We start from the raw sequence: 22,936 nt of genomic DNA on the forward strand, positions 1-22,936 counted from the left end.
TTTCTTAAGAAATAAGGCACAAATATTCAATGGAAGTAAAATATTATTGTAATACATAAATTTTAGGGTACGCTATTTTTTTTTGGGGGGGGGGGGGGGGGGGGGGGGATTAACAGTAATGTTTGTTTAGAAATGAAAATTAATTTTATTATCTATATTTTAAGAATGTCTATCGAGACAATAAAATACATCGTTTTCTCTGTTCGTCATGTGCACTTCCTAAATTTTATGCGAAAACCAAATGCAATGATAAGATTTCTGCAATTATATAGTAAGAGATCAGAGAGCAGATAGACACCTGATTAGTATACCAAAAAATCAAGGTTTTTAGAGAAATAACGGATTTCCACTAACTAATAAATTTATAGATTTCCATGATTTCCTTTATTATTATTAAACTATTATTATTATATACAATTATAGCCTTATAATAAGGTCAATCCCTAGATATATGTAGACCTTAGATAAAGCATATTGACCGAGCATAAAGATTTTCAAAGTACAGCAGTGTATTAATACATTTTTCTCATAAATCAATAGAGTCCCGTCTTATAATCAGAAATTCTTCAACTCTGCTACGAAAGTCCAAATTCTGGAACGGAATTAATTACAATTAATTACAATAATTAGTCTCCGTAACGCTTGGACGAAAAGATGCTTTTCAAGAAAAATAATGCATATTTAGTTGTTTTTTTTACAACATGTTATGCATGTAAATAGAGTCGTACCCTAACACCCGATTCACTGACTTAGGGGCGAGAAATTAAATAAATTCTGCAAACGTCATCCTTTATTAAAACAGTTGTTTGTCCAGTTCCAAAGTTTGACCAGTTCCGAATAATTATTAATAAAACAACAAATAATTGATAAATTCAAAGGTGTAAAAAAAAAAAATAAATCGATTCCTATGGTAAGAAGGTTTATTCATAAGTGTTTGGAATTTAATTGAGGGGCTTGAGAATTTGAGTGTTTGGTGGCCGGAGGGGGGTGTAGCCGTTGACTTTTCATACCAACTTAACCATATCCAAGTTTTTGAGGGGGGTCACCGTTATCTAGGGGGGGGGGGGTCCAAGGTCTCTTCTTACTTGGGTTAGTATAGAATATCCAATAAATCTGAAAATTCCAGGAGCAGTCTGGACCCACCAACCCAACCACCCCTGCCGGCTCCCCCTCTACATCTGCGCGTGTCTTAAATATACATATGTTTTATCATCATAGTTATTAAAAATCAAAATGTAAAAGGTAATTCTGAATACCCTAAATGATTTTTAAGCTGGAAATTTTCTAATGGAAAATGTCTTAGGTACAGCCATAAAGTGAAATATAAGTTTACCCGAAATACTACTAGATTGCAGGATTTGGTATCTCTATTTCCACCCGCGGTGGAGGCCCCCGTACCTCGCCAGCAGTAGGGAAAAGCCCTTCCAGCACCTACCCCATTGTTCTTTCGCGACTCGGGCTGCAGTACGCAGAATAAGAAACTCCTAGACGTCGATTCCTGCAGTGCAGCCCCATGACCCCCCCCCCCATTACCACCTTCTACATGTACTACCCCCCCCCCCCCCGGTTATGAAATTCCTGGATCCACCACTGTTATCATACTTCAATCAGTCGACATATTTTTACAAGCGCGACGAGTGTGTCTGCAGAAAAAAAATCTTTGTAGAGACGTCATTTTTTAACATAAAACAACAGCCATCAAAAGTAAGTTTGATATGTACTTTAACAAATAATAAACGCTTGTCTAAAATAAATAATTAGAACACTTGAAAATTTCAACATGTTTTCGTGTTATTAATTTTTTACTAGGTCCGAATTCATACCAATTATAAACACTATATTATGTTCATCATTAAGTGCTTTGTCCAGTGTGAACGTGATTTATTAAACCCCTCTTAAAAAACAGAGGGGAGGGGTATCCATCCGTCTGTACGTCTGTCCAGCTGTACGTCCGTCCGTCCGTCTGATACGCTTTGGGGTATTCATTTCTTATTTGCATCTCCTCTTCTACCACAGAATGAAATTTAATGAGGCTTCAAAGAATTTAATGATGATTTCACAGAATCTTTGTTAAATAGTGCCATGGTACAAACACCTCCTTTTTTTTGGTCTGACACATACCAGGTAATTTGGGCTCTATTAGCAAAACATGGATACTGCAATTATTTCTAATATTGAGGGTAAACCCATCTCTTATCCTATACCACCAATGGAATTTGATGATACTTTCACAGACTCTTAATAACATAATGCCATTGTGCACCTCCTATTTTACTTTTTGGTCTGACACTTCTTTCGGGTCTCCTTGAGCAAAACGTGGACTTTTTCATACATCAAACAGGAGGGGTGGGGGTATCATTAAAGTGAGCTCAGTGCTCACAGTGCAACTAGTTTCTCTTTAATATCTTTCTTTCTTATTCTTCTTCCCGTGCCTCTACCGAGGAAAGAACTCAGAAAAGCTTTTTAGAAGAGATTTAGAAAATATTAGAGTTGAATTTCACATGAGGAAAATTGAGAAACGAACCCGGTACCCTCACCTTTTTGTTGGGTATTCATTTCACTGAGCTATCGAAGCTGTTGAGTGACACTGGATTAGAATTACTCTAGCACAGAGCCGCTTTAATTTATACAGTACGCTAGTTTTCTACTATATAAAAACACAAGGTATCTTTTACGAGACCAAAAATATAGATCACCAATTCGAACCCCCCTTTTTATTGATCATCCATAAAAGGCCAACCAAATAAACACATGTAATGTTTAACGGAACCCCCATCTTGAACCTCATATATACACTCGCATCTTCTCGTGTGCTTCTGTCAGAGGTCGGAAAAACAATCTCGAATGTATTAATATCACCGGATGTGAAAGATTTATACATTTTCTGTTTAATTAAATATAGGACAGACGGAGTTAGAAATCCCTCCTATGGTATATTTTAGGTAATATCATTACATTGAATAAACTTAATCTCCAAATTCCATAGATGAAAGATCTCCATGCATTTCTTTCAAAGATCGTGAAAAGAGGTGGGAGAGATTTTCATGTCGTTTCCCTAGTACATTCGAGGTCGTTTTTCCGCTAGTCGGAAAGGCCCGAGAAATTGCGATTGCACATATATATTTCCTTCCTGGAACTTTGACCCTTTGACCTCAAAATCAATCTTCCTTGGGCCACAGGGAGTTGTTATGTAAAATGTCATTGCAAAAGCGCAAAGGGCTCTTGAGATATCGCACGGTAACGAAAGTGTTATAACAGACAGAATTTACAAGAAGTATATTGACGCAAGCGTCAAAAATCGGCAGCAAACCAATTAATTAATTCTTTCATAAAACAATTAGAAACTGAATTCTTATATTTATCAGTTAATTAATATATATCCCTGTGACATTAAACATTTGAATGCGACATTCCAGGATTTTCTTCAGTACATAATACATATACATTAAGCCAGCACTACATGTACAATGTATTTAAGCAACTTACTCATAGTCCTCTGCGTCCCCGCACTCATTTGTGCAAACGAACTCTGGCGGAAGTTTGATGTTTAAAGCAAAATGAGCTGCATTTTTCAGGATCTTATTTTACTGATAAAATGTGTTATTATGATTAATCTGTATGTAATCTAAACCCTTATGATCAATAAGACCAAAATAAAGTTTAAAAATGTTTCAGAGGAAACATTTCTCTACAACCGAATATACAGTATTATATAAGAAATCATTATTGTACAGGACGACAATAATTCAATTTTGCTTCAATCAAAGCTAATAAAAAATTCTTCCATAGCAATTTGAACAAAACATTTTCCTGTCATTGAATTAGTTAATTACAAACTTGAAATATTTTCTTCTGATGTCAAACATGCAGCTCATATTGCTTTCAGTAGTTTTAACACTTAACCATCAAAACTAACGTTTAAACTTATCTAACTAGAGCATGTAGAGATAGTTTAAACTTTAAATAAAACGTAACAACTATGTGGGGCTCCTCGCTTGCTCAGAGGATGTTGAAACCCCCAAAATCCCTCTATAGATCCGCCACTGCGTTTCTTCTCTATCTTGTTTTGGTGTGAGATTTGGCGGGAAAAGGCTTGGCATATTGTAAAACGCGCTTTATCCTTGTCTGTTGGAGAAAAATCTCGTAATATTCCGTCTGATAATAAATTAAGATTAAGTCATACTTTTGAAACTTTTCCGTATTAAAAGTACATTTTATATTTATATTTACACGTCACTTTAAATTATATATACAACAAATCCTGTTGAAGTAGAGAAAGTAAATTTGTTTATACATGTATATAACGCGGTCCTTGCTTTAGACTATGCCCAACATGTGTGCTTATTTCTCCGCACTTCGTTTGTCAATCAGGATAGGATGAAACATTTAATCCATTATTTATAAAATTTTAATTTTATGATTATTGTGCGTTTTTGTTTAACATTTACAAACTCTTTCTTAATATTCTATTACATGAATGTTAAATATTTTTTATTCAAATTGTTTAACTCCGCAGAAACGCACGGCGACTTAAAACGTTCATATCATATAACCGACCGCCTCCTGGCGGCCGGTAATGAACTTATGACCTTGACCTTTCACCTTTTGACAAAATCTATAGGGTTCTTCTTTAGTCCATAGGGGATTAATATGCAAAATTTCAATGCAAAAGCTCAAGGGGTTCTCAAGATATCATGCGGAAACGAAAGCGTTACAGACAGACAGAAAGACGGACAGACTGACGGACAGACCCAAATTAATATCCCCACTTTCAGTGAAAGCGGGGAACAAATACACACATATTTATAAATAAAGGTATACATAAGTATTTATCAATTCTTTTTTTTAAAATTCCAATTAAGGATAAATAACACAAACTTTTTTCAGAAATCAGCATTATTTCTCATAGATTTACATTTGAATTGACAACCTGAATAATGTTTACCAAGTATATAGAGTGGGAGAATTTTATTAAATTTCGTCATACAGTTAAAAACATGTGCAAAATTTTGTATGGAATTATATAGAAGGCTAAATAAAATCTCAAATCTAAGCACCAAGGAAAACCTACGATTTCTATATACTTCAGGGATTTATTATATGAATTCAAATCAAAATCAGTCAAAAAATATATATCAACCCGCGCATCCATTTTTTGTTTGTGGTAAGTACCCTGAACATGATTAACGTCATACGCAACGTAGTTTGAACATTATTGGGTTCTTTCCTGAAGTTGAAAAGTTCCACTAAACGAAGGACCTGTGTGAACTATTTTAAATGTCTATATACGGATTTATACACCTCTTCCAAAACAAATTTGATGGGAAAAAAAATCTGGAATTTATGTTTTGTATTTTTTGTATATTTTTCTGAATAATGCAAAAAAATTCATAATTTGATATCTTCCAAAATACCCCGGTAATGCATGCTGAATTTTTCTCTATGAACATCTGATGGCACTATAATCTTAAATCTTAAATCTTTAATCTTAAATTAAGAATATCTTGAAAAAGTCATCAGTAGATAAGGTACGTTGCGTATGTTCTTAAGATATGCAGTATTTTTCACTGAATTAAGTAATGAGTAAAAATAGATGAATATTAGGACAGGTGATACAAACTATTGTTTCTTTAATTGGAGGAACTTAAGTCTTGTTACAGTTTTAGAAAAATGAATAATTCTTTGATTATTTTCTTCGATAACTTTGAGAATGAAATACTTTCCACTCCCCACCCCCTCCGAAGTACACAACTAGTGAAATCCTGGTAATATTGTTTAATCTTCATTTATTTACCCTCCTTCTTCTTTAAAAGTAATTCTTAAGGAACACGAAGTGAATTGATGATACGTTTACCCAATGACCTCTTGTATTTTCTTGCATAAAAAGTGACACTTAGATTAAGTTGATCCTTCAATAAAATTAAAAATAGGAAAAATCACACTCAGTAAAGGTTTACATATGAAAACAAATTTCAGAATACGTCAAGTTGGTGCTTAAAATGTAATATAAACATTTTTTTTTTCAAAAATATATAAGGCTTTTCGGTATACTCTAGTTTAGAATAGGTTTTCAATTTCTGCATGGCAAAATTTGCAAAACCAAATACAAAATGAAGTGCTTGGGATCTTATTTCATGGACTATTAAATTTCTTTGATTACACTTACTCTACAATCAACAATCGTAACAGTACGTGTAACCGACTCAGACGAGTACATTGTTGATTTACCCAGAGTAGGCCATATTTCAGTCATATTTCGGAAGTAATTCCAGTGCCGAGAGCGCTATTATCTGATTTATTTAAGCTGAAATCTTGAATTTATAGAGGGGGTTGTGCCTTCTACACTATAGAGGTCATGCTATTGGTTATGCTATTTTTTATATTTCATTGTATAATGAGGGATCAATTCTGCCTGCCTGTGCCTCACCCCTAAACACCCCCTACACACCCTCACATACACAAAGACGGATCCAAGGCAGGCATGCGCCCACTCCCCCTGTTCCCCCCTTTGAATTTTCGCTAATGAAATATGTATATTTATTTTCCTAAAGTCGAGGGAAAAATGTTTTATTTGTAAAGATTTGCCAGATTCCAGGGGGCGATGTCCCCGTAACCCACTATAGGGCCTTGCGCTAGGACCCAGTGAGTCTTCAGTGAGTCTCCCAGACCCCCTCTACCTTCTACTGCGTCCTCCTGATACGAAATTTCTGGATCCGCCACCGATTATATTTTATATACTAGTATATGTCAAACGTTTGTAAAATGAAGAGATTGTTATCTAGACACATGGAAAAGCCTCTAATAAATTCGTGAAGACTCCCAACAAAGCCAATATATGTACCTGAATTGGCCATATAGATAAGAATCACTCCGGCATGTAGACTGGAATTGATGCTTATTATATCTGTTGACATCGGTTTCGATCACCATGTAGTGTTTAATATATTCGTCATTATTTTGATTCTTTCTAAAATACTTTTGATTTATTTGTGGAATGCATCCTTAGGTTTTTTAAGATATCTTTTTTATTGTTTTTTATGATTGATTCAATGAACGTATCTTCTTTAAAATTATTTCCCTCTAAAATTAGTTATTTCACGATCACGAAAATGGAATCATGCAGGAGTTAACTTTCCTCTAATGCTATTTTTACTTTTTTCATGAGTGATAGGGCAAAGAATCTCTTTCTAACAAAACTTTAAAGATATGTACTTACAAAGATATGGGCAATATAGCCCTATATACAAATATTTGATTTATCAGATCGATAATAGCAAACTGTACGTGAAATCATACGTCATTCTATGCTGGAATGATTTCAATTAACAAAAGAAAAAAAAATTAAATGCTCTCTTAATCGTTGTATAACTTGGCACTTGGATTTAGATCCACATTTTCACATTAGATTTAAAGGAGGTGAAATAAATGGTTGCTTTTCGGATACTTTACCTGGATATATGTGATAAAGACTAACAATGACATTGTATGATAAATGTGATGACTTCAACTTTTCCGTCGTCAACTTCCCTAATTAATATAAGTAGCAATATTAATATATTCCGCAATCTCCTGCACATATAATCAATTAAAATTAGATCTTTGATCCACTCCAGTTTGATCGCTACACAAAGTGAAAATGGAGTGGATCAAAGATCTAATTTTAATTAGATTGCTACACATGATATTTATCTCTGCCAACTTATTCGCTGCATAAGGGCATGTTCAAAGTGCAATCAATATTAAAACTTCGATACGTTACTCATAAAAAAAGATTATGAAATTTGGATATCAACGGTCAGCAACATTTCGTTAATTCTATGCTTATTATATTGACCTGATTTAAGTATATATTCCGATCACACGGTCGTATTTTGGCTTAATTGCTTCCAACCAAATGTTAGACCTTTGTTTTATACAATATTTATCTACGTAATTGTCCACCTACTTTACCAATGCATAGGGTTTTCAGTATGTGTGACAAGTTAACAGGGGATGTTTATTTCTTTAAGGTGACCAATCCCTTCTCGGGAATTTCTAGAAGTCCTTGGTTTTGCCACATTTCCAAATTTATGTGTATATTGTTTGTATGAAATATTATGAGATGTACCGCTGTTTCTTTTGAATCAGTTTTCATTAGCAATTAAAAATGTTTTAAAGTTTTCTGTGTTATGGAAAATATGTTAAAACTGATTCCTATGGTGGCATATTTATGCCATCGTCATAAACTTTTGTCAACATAGCATATCATGTCAAGTCAAGATAATTATCTTGTCAAGTGATGAATATATTCAAGGTTGTTGTCAAACACTGACTTTTATCATGTATTATTCAAATAAGCTTTTTTATTTTTGTAATGGGTATCTCGACAAAATAAAAGATATAGATTATCTTGTAATGCGACTAATTGTTGTCTCATCGAGTCAAGATAGCTTGCAACAAAATATGATAGCTTATCTTGACTGGAGAAGATGTAAACGGTGTTTGTCGACAAAGCAGGAAGTTATCATCATTTAACGAGATAGTTATCTTGACTTCACATGATAATGTAATGTTGACAAGGTAAATAAGACAAAGGTGCTTATATTCCCCCTTATTGTAGGTTGCTCAATTTACACCCCCCCCCAAAAAAATGATAGGATATATATATATATATATATATATATATATATATATATATATATATATATATATATATATATATATATATATATATGAATAAATGTATAATCATTTATCATTTAAAAAATAAATCCAATTAAAATATACATATATTAATGAAATTTATTCCAAATAGCCGCCCAGAGTTAGATTATATGTATGTGCAGTATTATTACATAATTAAGAAAGGAGTAAAATTGATTCATATAAGGACAGATGGTTCAAACCATTGTTTCTGAAGAGGAAAATAAAAATTATATAACAGTTTTGGAAAATTGAATAACTCTTTGATTTTGTCTTCTTAAACTTGGAGAATGAAATACCTTCCTTATTTCAACCTTTTCCGTACAAATTATGGTCCCACCCCCTTTTTCAAGCCTTAACAATGCTGCATTTAAATTTTGAGATTCTCCCTCTGTAATAGAGCTCATTGTGTAAGTTGTACATGTTTCATTCCTCAACGCTTCAAATTCCTCAAGGGACTGCACCGGCATACGGTGACGTCTTCAAATGAGTGAAAAATTCTCGCGAGGGACGTTAAACAAAATACATCAATCAATCAATTAAAAGAGATAAAGGTACATAAAATTCAGGTTTCAATATTCTAAAGTCAATCTTTTTAATCAATTGAGTGCAAGTGATGTCATGTCTAAAAATGTGAAGTAGAGAAAATTTGGAATTTAACCTCTTCCCCAAAATCATTCATTTTAAAGCACATACCACTTCCTATTTTTAATGCAAAATCACGCATATACCCTTTCCCCATAATCACGCATTTTTAAAAGTACATTCAATCCTTAATTTAATGCCAATTTCTTACTATTATATACTTAATAAAATCTCATAAAATAAGAAAAGTAATTTTTTTTATTAGAATATCAGTTCATTACATTATTTAAGCTAAATTTTAGAAAAAATTGAACTGCGCCTTAAAGTGCTTGCGGGGAAAAGGTAACGTCATATTTCATATTTCTATTACATGCACATCAGTTGCATTAAGTTGTTCAATAACAACTGCACTGAGCTTTCATGTCCCTTTTGACAAGCCATAAAAAGAGTACTGTCTCCATCTTTGGTACATAAATTGATGTCGGAACCATTGTTCAGTAACAATTATACCTTGCTATCTTGTCCATTTTTACAAGCCATACATTGTAGAAAGAGGACTGGTTCCATCGTTTGTACATAAATTGATGTCGGCACCGTTGTTAAGTAACAATTGCACTGTGCTATTATGTCAATTATCACAAGCTACATAAAGGGGGGTGACTCCATTCTTGTAACAAGAATTAATGTCCGCGCCGTTTTTCAGTAACAGCTGTACCGTGCTATCAAGACCTTTATGACGAGCTATGCAAAGAGGACTAAATAGATTATTATCACATAAATTTATGTCGGCACCGTTGTTCAGTAACAGTTGTACTGTGCTATCATGTCCTTTTTGACAAGCTATATAAAGAGGACTGCCTCCTTTTTTGTTACATGAATTGATGTCGGCACCGTTGTTCAGTAATAGTTGTACCGTGCTATCATGTCCTTTTTGACAAGCTATATAAAGAGGACTCAATCCATCATTATCACATAAATTGATGTCTGCACCGTTGTTCAGTAACAGTTGCACCGTGCTATCATGTCTTTTTTGACAAGCTATATAAAGTGGACTCAATCCATCATTATCACATAAATTGATGTCGGCACCGTTGTTCAGTAACAGTTGCACCGTGCTATCATGTCCTTTTTTACAAGCTTTATAAAGTGGACTCAATCCAACATTATCACATAAATTGATGTCGGCACCGTTGTTCAGTAACAATTTTACCGTGCTATCATGTCCATGTTGACAAGCTAGATAAAGAGGACTCAATCCATCATTATCACATAAATTGATGTCGGCACCGTTGTTCAGTAACAGTTGTACCGTGCTATCATGTCTTTTTTGACAAGCTATATAAAGTGGACTCAATCCATCATTATCAAATAAATTGATGTCGGCACCGTTGTTCAGTAACAGTTGTACCGTGCTATCATGTCCTTTTTGACAAGCTATATAAAGTGGACTCAATCCATCATTATCACATAAATTGATGTCGGCACCGTTGTTCAGTAACAATTTTACCGTGCTATCATGTCCTTTTTGACAAGCTATATAAAGAGGACTCAATCCATCATTATCACATAAATTGATGTCGGCACCGTTGTTCAGTAACAGTTGTACCGTGCTATCATGTCTTTTTTGACAAGCTATATAAAGTGGACTCAATCCATCATTATCAAATAAATTGATGTCGGCACCGTTGTTCAGTAACAGTTGTGCCGTGCTATCATGTCCTTTTTGACAAGCTATATAAAGAGGACTCAATCCATCATTATCACATAAGTTGATGTCGGCACCGTTGTTCAGTAACAGTTGTACCGTGCTATCATGTCCTTTTAGACAAGCTATAAAAAGAGGACTCAATCCATCATTATCACATAAATTGATGTCTGCACCGTTGTTCAGTAACAGTTGTACCGTGCTATCATATCTTTTTTGACAAGTTATAAAAAGAGGACTCAATTTATTATTATCACATAAATTGATGTCTGCACCGTTGTTCAGTAACAGTTGTGCCGTGCTATCATGTCTTTTTTGACAAGCTATATAAAGTGGACTCAATCCATCATTATCACATAAATTGATGTCGGCACCGTTGTTCAGTAACAGTTGCACAATGTTATCGTATCCATTTAGACAAGCTATTAAAAGAGGATTAAATCCATTCTTGAGACATAAATTGATATCGGCACCATTGTCCAGTAACAGTTGTACCTTGCTTCTATGTCCTTCTTGACAAGCTACATAAAGAGGACTGGCTCCATTGTTGTCACATAAATTGATGTTGGCACCTTTGTTCAGTAACAGTATTACCGTGCTGTCAAGTCCAATTTGACAAGCTGTAAAAAGAGGACTGACTCCTTTCTTATCACATGAATTGATGTCGGCACCGTTGTTCAGTAACAGGTATACCGTGCTATCATGTCTTTTCTGACAAGCTATATAAAGAGGACTGGCACCAGTATTTATGATGTCTGCATTGATGTTGGCACCATTTTTTAATAATCGAATAATGGTTTCATTACGTCTTTCTCCCTCAATTGAGTCAGTCTTTTTTCCCGCTTCCTTCAAGTGTTTTTCATCATTGACAACAGCTAAATGTAATGCATTGAAGTTGTTATTGGAAAACTTGCTCACATCAGCACCAAGTCGTACCAATTCCTCAATTATTAAAGCATTATGGAATACTGAAGCAACATGAATTGGTAAAAGATGTTTCCATGTTTCCATCATTCCTGCTCGTTTATATTCATCGCTGAGATGATTCATTAGGTTTAAATCGCCATTTGCACAAAGAGCAGAAAATAAAGGATATTCCATCAACCTTGTTTCATTAATACCTTTTAAGATAAACGAAGAAATTTCATTATGACAAAATATGATTAGTCCGACTAAAGGACATATTTCATCCTGCAAATAAAGGAAATTAAGTCTTGAGAAAAACATACTCCCAAATGTTATTCCAAATTTTGATATGTCTTTCTCACATATAGTTTTTACAAGAAGCTGTTCAAGCAAGTCCTCCTTTTCTTTAAAAGATTTGATGACACTTTCTTCCCTTAAACATGGATTGAGTAGAACATCTACAAGGTGCTCTGTTTGCATGTCAATGATAAATCTGTCCACAAGATCACCAATGTACTCTTCAGGAAGGTAAACAGTGAAGGGATCACGGTCTTCCTCTTCTGCATCGTCTTTTATCTTCATCCGACGTCTCAGAAATCCACTGTCTGCGTACTGTATTGTCTCTTGTGGACAATCAACACCAAACACCAGAGTCGTTATCTCCATTATAAAGTCGTGAAGGAATTCGAAAACATTTCCGACTTGTTTGACATAAGATCCTCTCAATTCATGTAGAGTACTACGAATGACTGAAATATGTGTGTTTTTTTGTAGCTCACACATTCCTAAAATGTTCTCAAATTTCATATCATTTTTACCAATACTATCGATTTTCAACTTGTTTTTAAATGCTACTAACAAGATAAGTGCGCAAAATTTTTTTTTGTCTGTTTTCTTCCAAATTTCAATTTCATTTTTAATAAATCTGTATGGATGTTTGAAGAAATCAACCCCCTTTTCTTTGTAGGTTGACTCTCTTGAAAAGAGCTTACAAAGCAACGGAAAGTAAGCTTCTGTTTTAATTATTTCAGAAACAACTTCTTCGGATAAACCCAGACTCTGTGAATACTGATTAAAAATCGCTTTTTTCTCTTTAACAGTCAGTCCATTTGTTTTGTTGTCAATTTCTACTGCAGTGGATTCGTCCAGTAAGATACCCTTGATTCTCTTGTCATAGAAAACGCATCTTCTACATGATATCAATAGTTTATTTTTCTTCAAGCAAATTTTCAGCGTTTGCTCTAAATTTTTCCATGAATGATATAAAATTTCATCTACAGATTCCTTACCCAAAGGATCATTGAATACAAATAATATACGGTCTGAGACTTCGGATGAACAAATCTTTTTAATCTCTTTAACCTTATTAACTGGCATGACATTCCATCCCAGCTTTTTCATTATGAGTGCAATATGTTGAATTATTGCAGATTTTCCGGAACCAGAATTTCCAACCACCGTGATAAGGTGATGACTTTTAAGCTTTTCCTCAACCACTTCACTTGCTCTTGTAGGAATGAAGGCAACGTCATCTTCTCTCCAGTTGTCAAGAATTGCTATCACCAGTGGGTTCCCTGTAAAATATATGTACTTTTGAAATAAAAATCGTAATAATGTGGATATTCTGCATAAGGCACATTTGTTTAATTTGCAAAAAGTTTTCAGGAAACATTTTTGAAAATACTGATAATAAAAAATGTATTGAGTAAATTTAAGTTCGTATAATATACTAATCTGTATATATATCATACATAGTAAATATTATTAATAATTCTATTTAATCACCTTTGTTATCGGATTTCGTTTTCAATTCTAGCATATCCTGTTCTAAAGAAGATATCTTTTCCATAACAGATTGATTATTCTTAAAATCTTCTTTAAGTTTTTCTTTTACTTTTAATTCGTTCTCCTCTTCCAAGGCCTGACTTTGAATATTACTTAGTCCAGACATGTAGTCCTTCTTTGTGAAAGCTTGTAGTCTTTGGCAGGTGTCTGTTATGAGAGACCATGTATCAACAAAATCTGTCTGTGGGATAGAAGGCGAGCTGATGTGTCCAATCATGTTGTTTCTTATCATCCTGATCCTCTCAATGTCGTCGCCGATCGTTGTTTCTCCGACTGACGGCATTGTGTTTCCACCCCAACCCTTTGTAGGAAGTGGAATCTTTGTACATATGTTTCTTATCAGTGTATATAACAATGTAATATCCAATTCTTTATAACCATCTGTTTTGGCGCCTAAGAGGCGGAGCTCTTGCTGGGGGCGTATTTTCTTATAAATCGATGATGACTTCACTTTGTTGTAGACAAGACAAGGAGGTACCTCCATTTCTAGGACATCTCTACAGGCCTGGGTCAGTTCTCCGTAAATTGCCATTCCTAGTTTGGCAAACCTGGAACGGTCACCAGGATTTGGTCCAGAAGCCATTATTAGGTATTTTACAGTTTAAAAAAAACCTGAAATAAAAATTTGATATTTTATTGATTTTATTCCGTAATCAATGTTTAATAAATTCAGCGGAATTATTTATTGATGTTGTTTCAAACTTTTATATTTCTATTTATGTGTTGATCGTTATTATCATTTTGGATTAACCTGCTTCCGTAGAATTAAAACGTGTAAACAGGGATTATTACTAAGAATAAATAGACTTTACGCCCTATTGATTTTTTTCTTCCTCCAAGCTGTAAATGAAGAGAATACTAAACATTTTTAAGCTATAGGGAAAAACGCAATATTTACATGATTATATTAGAAAGTCATGCATTTGATAAGCAACCATATTGAATTAATAAAAATGTCACAATTCATTAAAATTCATACTTATATATCTTAATTAGATAATTCTGTTATTCAATGTCAAGATTTAGAAAATAAAAAAAAGCCAAATGATTTATAAACTTTGAAAAAAACTCCTTTATTAATGCTTTATAAGTTAATCGTGGTCATATAAGGGTTATGGCAAGTCAAACGTTGCTATATTTGATAATCATGTGATGTATATTCAAAATCTTGTGATGTAGGTTCAAAATCTTGTGATGCATTTTCTATAATCTTGTGATGTACGTTTAAAATGTTGATGTTTATTCTTTAATCTTGTGATGCATATTCGAAATCTTGTAATGCATATTCGAAATCTTATTATGTAGATTCTATAATCTTGTGATGTATGTTTGAAATCTTGTGATGTTTATTTAAAATCTCGTGATGTATATTCTATAATCTTGTGATGTATGTTTGATAATCTTGTGATGTATATTCGAAATCTTGTCATGTGTGTTCTAAAATTTAGTGATGCGTGCAATAATATTGCCCTATGGGTAATCTCACGCAACAGTATTCCAAAAAGTCAGGACAATTTTCATTGGTTGGAAATAACGAAAGTAGCCGGGGCGGTGATCGACATCGTGATGCACCCAACTTTGCATGTGTAAAAATGGCGAATTCAACCTAAAGTCAAAATTATAGGAAATGATATTGTAAGACAGGATTGTGTTGGTATAATGAAAGACTAAGTCAGTCATAACGAGAAAAGTGGGAATCAAGAACATTAATTTGATTTGTTTTAATGTATTTTAACACACGACATCAAAAACAATTTAATGGCTAACTGCTGGAGAATGTTTTATCCCATCTTAAGGTCTTCATATTGTAGTGATGTTGATTAAAATTCATCTTATATATGTCCTAGTTAGAATACTCTAACTCAGTTATTGTGTCTCGGGACAAACTCTTACCACGCAAGGTTCGAAATTGGCCAAATGACCGTAGCACCAGTCCAGAGACGATCTTGCACTAAATAAATAATTAATTAACACAACAATTTTTTAGGTGAAGTTGGCTGTCAGGAAAAGATTCATTCACATGCATTATTGATTATTGTCATTCACAAATTTGTCCAATTATTTTTATATTAAATGTATTGAAAATTTCCAAATATTTCAAAGCCTGAAATAACAATACATTACAGCCTAAAATTATAAATTCAAAAAATCGTAATATATGTAATGAAAAATCATATTCTTGACAAGCAATAAACAAAAAAATCATAAAAAAATCTAAGCTAAAAATCATTGTTGCACATCTGCGGTAATGTCTTTGATCTTCTTTGCAGTTGAATAGATTTAGTGCTTAATGATACATAGCAACAAGTTTGACAGCATGTAAGTGAATTCATAAAATACATGAATGCATTAAACTGTGAAATACAGATTTCGTACATTTAATTAAAATACACAGCACCAATACCCCATCCCCCCTTCACAATCTAGCAACTTTCTTTTTAATTCAAAGTCTATAGGCAACATCCCAAACTGTCCTCGGTACTGTACCAGTTTATGAGGGAACCAGCCGTAGTGGACAAAGCACGTTACATCATAGTAGGATAGGTAAGTCTCTGGAGTAGTGTTTGTAGCAATTCTTGTACGTGGTCCTGCACCGAAGCTTCAGGATTTTTGATATATATTTCTGCATGGATTCTCTCATGGCTTTGGTTCTTCTCAGAAACATGTGACTGGTGGTGGTCCCTATATTCTTCTGGCTTTTGTGGTGAGGAATGCTTCATTTTTAGCTCACCTGAGCCGAAGTTTACAGTTTTTTCTATTACTGTAGAAGTACTTTTCCCGCGTGATATTAATTTACGCTTTTAATGCAGTCATACATTTTCTGCGGAAATTTGATCAAGAATACTTAATATAAATGTAGGGAATATAGCGACAGTCTAGAAAATCCACATAATATTCTAACCACAGATTAAACAGAATTTGATATTCCACGGAATTATGACCCCATGTATTATAAATTTATGTGTTGATTAATTTATTTTTGAACTGCCTGGTCTTTTATGAGAAACTCCTAACTTTGATGACCGATGGAAAAGCCTACTCCCCCCACTCCTAAAGAACCCCATATCTTTATCACGAGCCATTATCCAGCGATCACTTTTATCAAAGCTCCAGGGTACATTATGAAGTCTCTTTTGACACTATTTTTTCCAGTCGCTTATTTTGTTTTAGAAATAAAATAATTTTTTGCTAATCAATTCTTTATAAATCAGTGAACTTCCTCTTTTGTAGCTAATTAGAGATTATTAATTAGAGTTAAAAAAAAATTTAAGCAGATAGCCAAAACCCCAAACATTTCAACTTGCATTTCTTTCCATTTTTTTTTCAATATTTCACTCATTAGATTTTTCTTAAGTTTTAATATGAAAATACTGTAGGTGAATTTGTACAAAAAATTTAACTAAAACTTAAATTATCTGTTAGGAAGAGTAATCTCTTATTCTAAATCCCTTAAGGACAAAGATAAATTTTGATGAAAGATAAATAACTCAAGAGACAATTTGTTCAAATTTCATTTAATATAATTAACTTTTAGTTGTCTTAAAATTAAAAAAAATATGCTATATATTGGCACTTTTAAACTTTTTTAGTAAAGTAAGTCAAAGATCTAGGTCAATGTTCACAAGAGCAGTAACCATGACAATTTACAAATGCCATATTGCCAAGAAATAAAGGTGCAAAATATTAAGTCCGTATCTCTTACAGTTTTTGAGGTACGAAGTGTGACAGATGGACAGACGCCGAGTACAGTGATCCCTTGGTCCCGCTCTGATCCACAGACGACACAAAAATGATGTCAGCATATAAAAATCTTTTGGATATCATACTCCAGTTAACCTAATGCATTACAACTCAAAACTGGATTTATGAAGTCAGGTCCAATCATGAGTCTGTTAATCTGTCTATGCCAACAATTTTGCAGAGAAATTCTATATGTAAGTCTTTTGCTTTTGATTATTCATTTCAGTTAATGTTTTAATAAATGTTGTGATGTTAAGCTTAAGTGTTGTTCTTATTTTTGTCAGGTGTATATATACAAATCAATGACCTCATACAAAATTTTGCTTTATAAATACCGTATACAGGGTTTTTTTCGTTTGAGCTATTTTCGTACTTTCACACTTCCCAACAATTTTGCCCCTGTTTTAAATTCGCCCTTTCACAGTTCTGTTAATGATATTATGCTGCATTTTTTGAATTCACCCCATTTTAAATTTGTCCACCTATGAGTGGGGCTAAAGGGGCGAAAATACAATGTAGAATGGGGGCAAACATTTTCCTGTATATAGTAGATATATTGGACAATCTTTGTAAATCATAAAATTATTGCTTTCTGTAATGGTTGTGTGACAAGTATAAAGTGTAGTTTCCTCTATTTTAGGTACTACATGTATATGATGTTTTCTTTTTATAATTTTCTCTAGTACAAAACCTCATTAATTTAGGTAACTATGTACATGTGTGTGTTTTCAAAATTTGCTTTTTTAGACACCCGACGCGAATGTTCAAATGAGCCTAATGTGATAAAAATTTGTTCACTGTCCGTATTGTCATTATTTTTCATCAACGTCTGCAAAACTGTCAATTTCATCCAAAATTTTAACATGTGTGAGCTAAAAAAATGTTTAAGTTTATAATGAAGCATCCTTATAATTAAACCTTTTAGCATCAAAGAGAATAAAATAGAATTTTAACTGAAGGCAATATCTTTATTAAGTGAAAGAGAATTAGATCCATGGTACATATAGTGGAGGTCTTCAAGATTATTTCTCAAATCCCATTTCTTTGAGAACCATTACATGTATCACGTGTCTTCAAAATAATTGAAATGATTTAAATTTAATGCATTAATTTTCTTGTTCATGAACTTATTTTTACACATTAGAAGAATACAAAGATAAGGGGCCATTCCTAGTTTTTTCTTTGTATAGTATCCACCCTAAAATCAAAAACCTTTCTGTCTGAAACAATACACAATTGTGTAACCATAAAATTTCTCATCTTCAATTGAGAATTCCCTGTGCATTGTAACTGTAGTCAAACTACTAGATTATTAAAAGAGAAAATTATTGGTACACCGTTTATTTTTTTTTTGTTAAAAAGATACTGATCCCGAAATTGCTTTTTAAAGATTTGAACTTGTCAAAAGTAATTTGTGATTATTTTCAATTTCAAACGTATGACCGAAAAACCAATCTGTGCTATACACAGAAAGAAACAACTTGGAATTGCCCATTATAGTTAAAATATACTTGACTAAATGTGCAATCTGGAACAAGGAGCTGAAGTGAGCAAGGTTTCCCAAATGGGTCTTTCTTTTTATATGTGTATAGTTGGTCTTTTCATTGTTGCTTCATTATTAGCAGTTGCAATTTTGACATAAAATGTGATGTTAAGAATATTTCATTTCAAGTTCTCAGTGCATTATTTTGCTTGTGTGTGATTAGCTGGTTGTTCGTTACAATGTAGGTTACACCATTATATATTTTAATAGACAACTGAATGGGCAATTCACAGTATCTCATGTACCTGTGTTTTTCTTCCATTAATTACTCTCATTTTTTTTTCATGATTGCATGAAGAAACATATTTTACATTTTGAAGTAATAATTAGTTGCAGAGAGAATTTTTCAGTGAATATTATGCTATTTTTTGAATTTTTTCAAAATGTATTCAAATGATTTTTATACACTGGAATAGGTTAAGCAAAGTTTACTAAAGTTAATATGAGGGGTGTAATGTTCATTTAGAATTTTTGGCATGAGAGGTTTTGTTAAGTTAAAGCTGAACACGACTCGTAAATAGGCATCAACCTTTTCGGTATCATTATATCTACGATACATCAATACCATGCAATCGCATCATCTCGGGTCTTTCCGTCAGAGGTCGGAAAATCAACATTGAATGTATTAACATCACCGGATGTTAAAAATTTATACATTTCCTGTTTATTCAAATAAAGAATAGACTGAGTTAGAAGTCCCTTCTATAATATATTTTAGGTAATATCATTACATTGAATAAAGTTAAACTCCATATTCCGCAGATAAAAGGTCTCAATGCATTTATTTCAACGATCGTGAATGGGAGGGTTGTTATGGCGTCTACCATATACATTCCAGGTCGTTTTTCCGCTAGTCGGAAAGGCCCGAGTAGTTGCGATTGCAATACCATGGTATACTTTTCAGATTCGTTACACCAGATTTTACACCGTGTTTGTGCACACCTGGTCATTTTGTATTACCTTTGTTTACATTTTATTGCAGTTACGTGTAACTGTGATTGTTTGTATACTGCACTAACCTGTACAACGATAATTAAGTACAGGTCTCTGTAAGAATCAGACAAAAGGTGAATCATGAGGGTTCTCAGAATTCGATGATTTTACACTTATAGGTTTCTCTTACCCTATGAACCACGTATGTAAAATGAAAATTATTTTGGGTCCTGGTTACTATGGAAACATGGCCAAAGAAATTTTCCCTAGCAACCGGTCAATTTTCCATGTTTATGGACAAATATATCACTAAACTTAGAGGCTTGAAATTGAATGTGAATATTACCAGAGGGGTTCTTAAATAATGTTATCATAAAGATAAACATTTCAAGTGATAAAACCATGTAATACATACACTTTTTATTTTAAGATATTTCTTTTACGGGCAATGGAAGATATGCATGTTTTGCATTTTTTGCTGATTCAGCATTTTCGTTAATTTGGGCAATTTTCAAGGCCATATATCTCAAACTTCTTGCACAATACAAGAGTATGGTATATTTTACATAAAGGCAGAGGAATATCCTTTTTGGAATTTAAATTCAAAAACGTGTGTTTTTTAATATATACAATCGGTTGCCTAGCAACAAAAATGGATATTTTGATTAAGAGAAAGAGACAAATTGTCAAATATGCGAGTTATTTATGGAATTAAATCTTATCTGTGGATACCAAAATCAATTTTTAATTTAAAGTAAAAACATATTTCTGAGACTTATTCATGAATATAGGAATATTTTGCATATACTAATCGCCATAGCAACAGAAAGTTCCCCATAGCAACAAAGAAAATAAATCCACTTTTGACATGCACTCATTCACAGATTTGATTATTTTCGCCTCGAAATGATGATTTGGTAAATATTAAAAAATAGTGTTGAACTTTAACAATAGTAATTTTTTATCTTAATTACTTGTAATGCATAGCAATATTACTGAGCTTATAACGTTAATAAAATTATACATTACAAGGAGCTAAAGTTATTCTCTAACTTAAAAGTCTCTGTACATAAGCATTTTAAGACCAATTCTCCGTAATTATCAAAATTGGTTGGCAACGCATACTTCCAGATTTGAATTTTTTCTGTCATAATTATAAACAAATGTGTGATTGATTGTGAAATGTAGAAGTATTTTTGAATTATAACCTCGGTTTACCGTTGCCATGGAAACGGGATACAGACTTTCTCATTTCTGTAAATCATGAAAATCTGCTCTTTTCATGAAGATGTCCAGAAATGAAAGGAGATAATTAAATTTGTGTATAATTTTTTTAAACCAATGCTAGAGATTCAAACAACAATGTTTACGGTTCAATTTTAATTTCACACATGTTAGTGGCCATGCTAGGTACTCGAAAATATCAAAATATGGTAAATTTTGCTGTTTTTAAATGCTTAAGACAAAAAATACAATCATTTACAATGTACAAATTAAGCATAGAAAAAGGAAGGTCAAAATTTTATTATATTAAACATTTTAAATAAAAATTCAGTGGGCAAATGAAATGCATAAAAGAATTTTAAAGGTGAATATTAATTTTTTCTGCATTTTGAAGCATTTTTGCTTCCCAATTACTTCCCTTGGATTACTCTCTTAAATGATTTTTTAATAAATAATTATTACACGCCGGGAGCAAGCCCCTGTGCTTTTTTCTTTCCATTGTTTGGCTTCATGCATTTAACCGAGATTCCTCTGCTTTGAAAATTGTGACACCTGAGGGGGCCTCTGCCCTGACTCTCCCCCGACCCCGGTACATTTCGCAATAAAAATATTACATTACTTGTAAAAACACGTTGATGAGAGACAATGTAGACATATGTCAGGTCAGACAGTGACAGACACAATCTTATGTAACACTGTATATATACTTAGAGTAGCTTGCTTAGAAGGTTAGATGTTCAAACTAGCATAATTTACAATTTTTACCACACTAAGTTTTCCTCATGTGCAATCTTTTTATGAAGTTAAAAAATGAATCTTGGTGCACAGGGGCTTGCTCCCGGTGATTAATAAATATTGATTGAAATATCATTGTTTGTATAATTGGTATATGATATTTCTATTTAATTTTTTTTTACAATAAAAGCACACCTTCAGCTAGCACCAAATTTTATTTTAATGCAATAATACATTTCCTTTATCTCTCTTAACTGTAACTGTAAAGTTGGGGGGTGTCTTCTAATAAATATTTCCTACAGTGATAAGGGGCACCCTGTTGCTACATCCCTTGTTTGAAACAATTGTCCAAATTGGGTATAATAAAACTACAATACATCAATAGGGAATTAATACCCGAAGCAGGACAAATACAAAAAAAGTGCCTGCAATTGTCCAAAGTCAATACTTGCCATATAAATGTAGGACAAAAAAAATTATAGCCTAAAATTTTGTACTGTAAATTTCTATCCCTAGCGTTCATAGCATTATTGATCACTTTGCATAAGATGATATATTTTTTCCAAGCAAAGGATTTCGAAAATCGACATACATATTTCGAAGTCTACAGTCGCCCACGTGGTGCAGTGCTTAAAGCGTCTGCTCGAGAGTCGCAAAGGAGTCAATCCTTACGTCCAGGGTTCGAATCGGACGTGGAGACCTGTCCTTCGGAAGGGACCATATAAACCAAGGACCGGTGTCGCAGTAGATACAGGCACGAAAATGATTCCGCACTGCTCAATGGCCCTCAGTGCCAAGTATATGACAAAATTTCCAGGTCTTCACCGGCAAGTGGTGGCGTCTCCATGTGAGTGAAAAATTCTCGAGAGAGAGAGAGACGTTTAACAATATACACAATCAATCAATCGAAGTGTACAAATTCTCTTTAATTTTGTGTGGTATTTTTTTTTAACTTGAAAAACATTAATTTCAAAAGATTAATCAAACTGTTTTTGTAACTTACAATGATATATAGTGTTACTTAAAAGGAGGGATGT

The 22,936-nt window shown here is 33.2% G+C and overlaps 1 protein-coding gene across 1 annotated transcript; it reads right to left on the minus strand.

The window, feature by feature from the left end:
* Nucleotides 1–9,796: 9,796 nt before the first annotated feature.
* Nucleotides 9,797–13,823, minus strand: LOC134261653 (ankyrin repeat domain-containing protein 50-like). Its single transcript, XM_062744070.1, is given in 4 exon segments — nucleotides 9,797–11,493; nucleotides 12,094–12,163; nucleotides 12,254–13,452; nucleotides 13,664–13,823. Coding segments are annotated over 4 exon segments (3,030 nt in total). The 5' UTR covers nucleotides 13,728–13,823.
* Between the last annotated feature and the right edge of the window lie 9,113 nt (nucleotides 13,824–22,936).

Source organism: Saccostrea cucullata, unplaced genomic scaffold, assembly GCF_032062105.1.
Source record: "Saccostrea cucullata isolate Sc308-1 unplaced genomic scaffold, CSIRO_AGI_Scuc_v1 ctg1660, whole genome shotgun sequence".
NCBI classification, from domain to species: domain Eukaryota; kingdom Metazoa; phylum Mollusca; class Bivalvia; order Ostreida; family Ostreidae; genus Saccostrea; species Saccostrea cuccullata.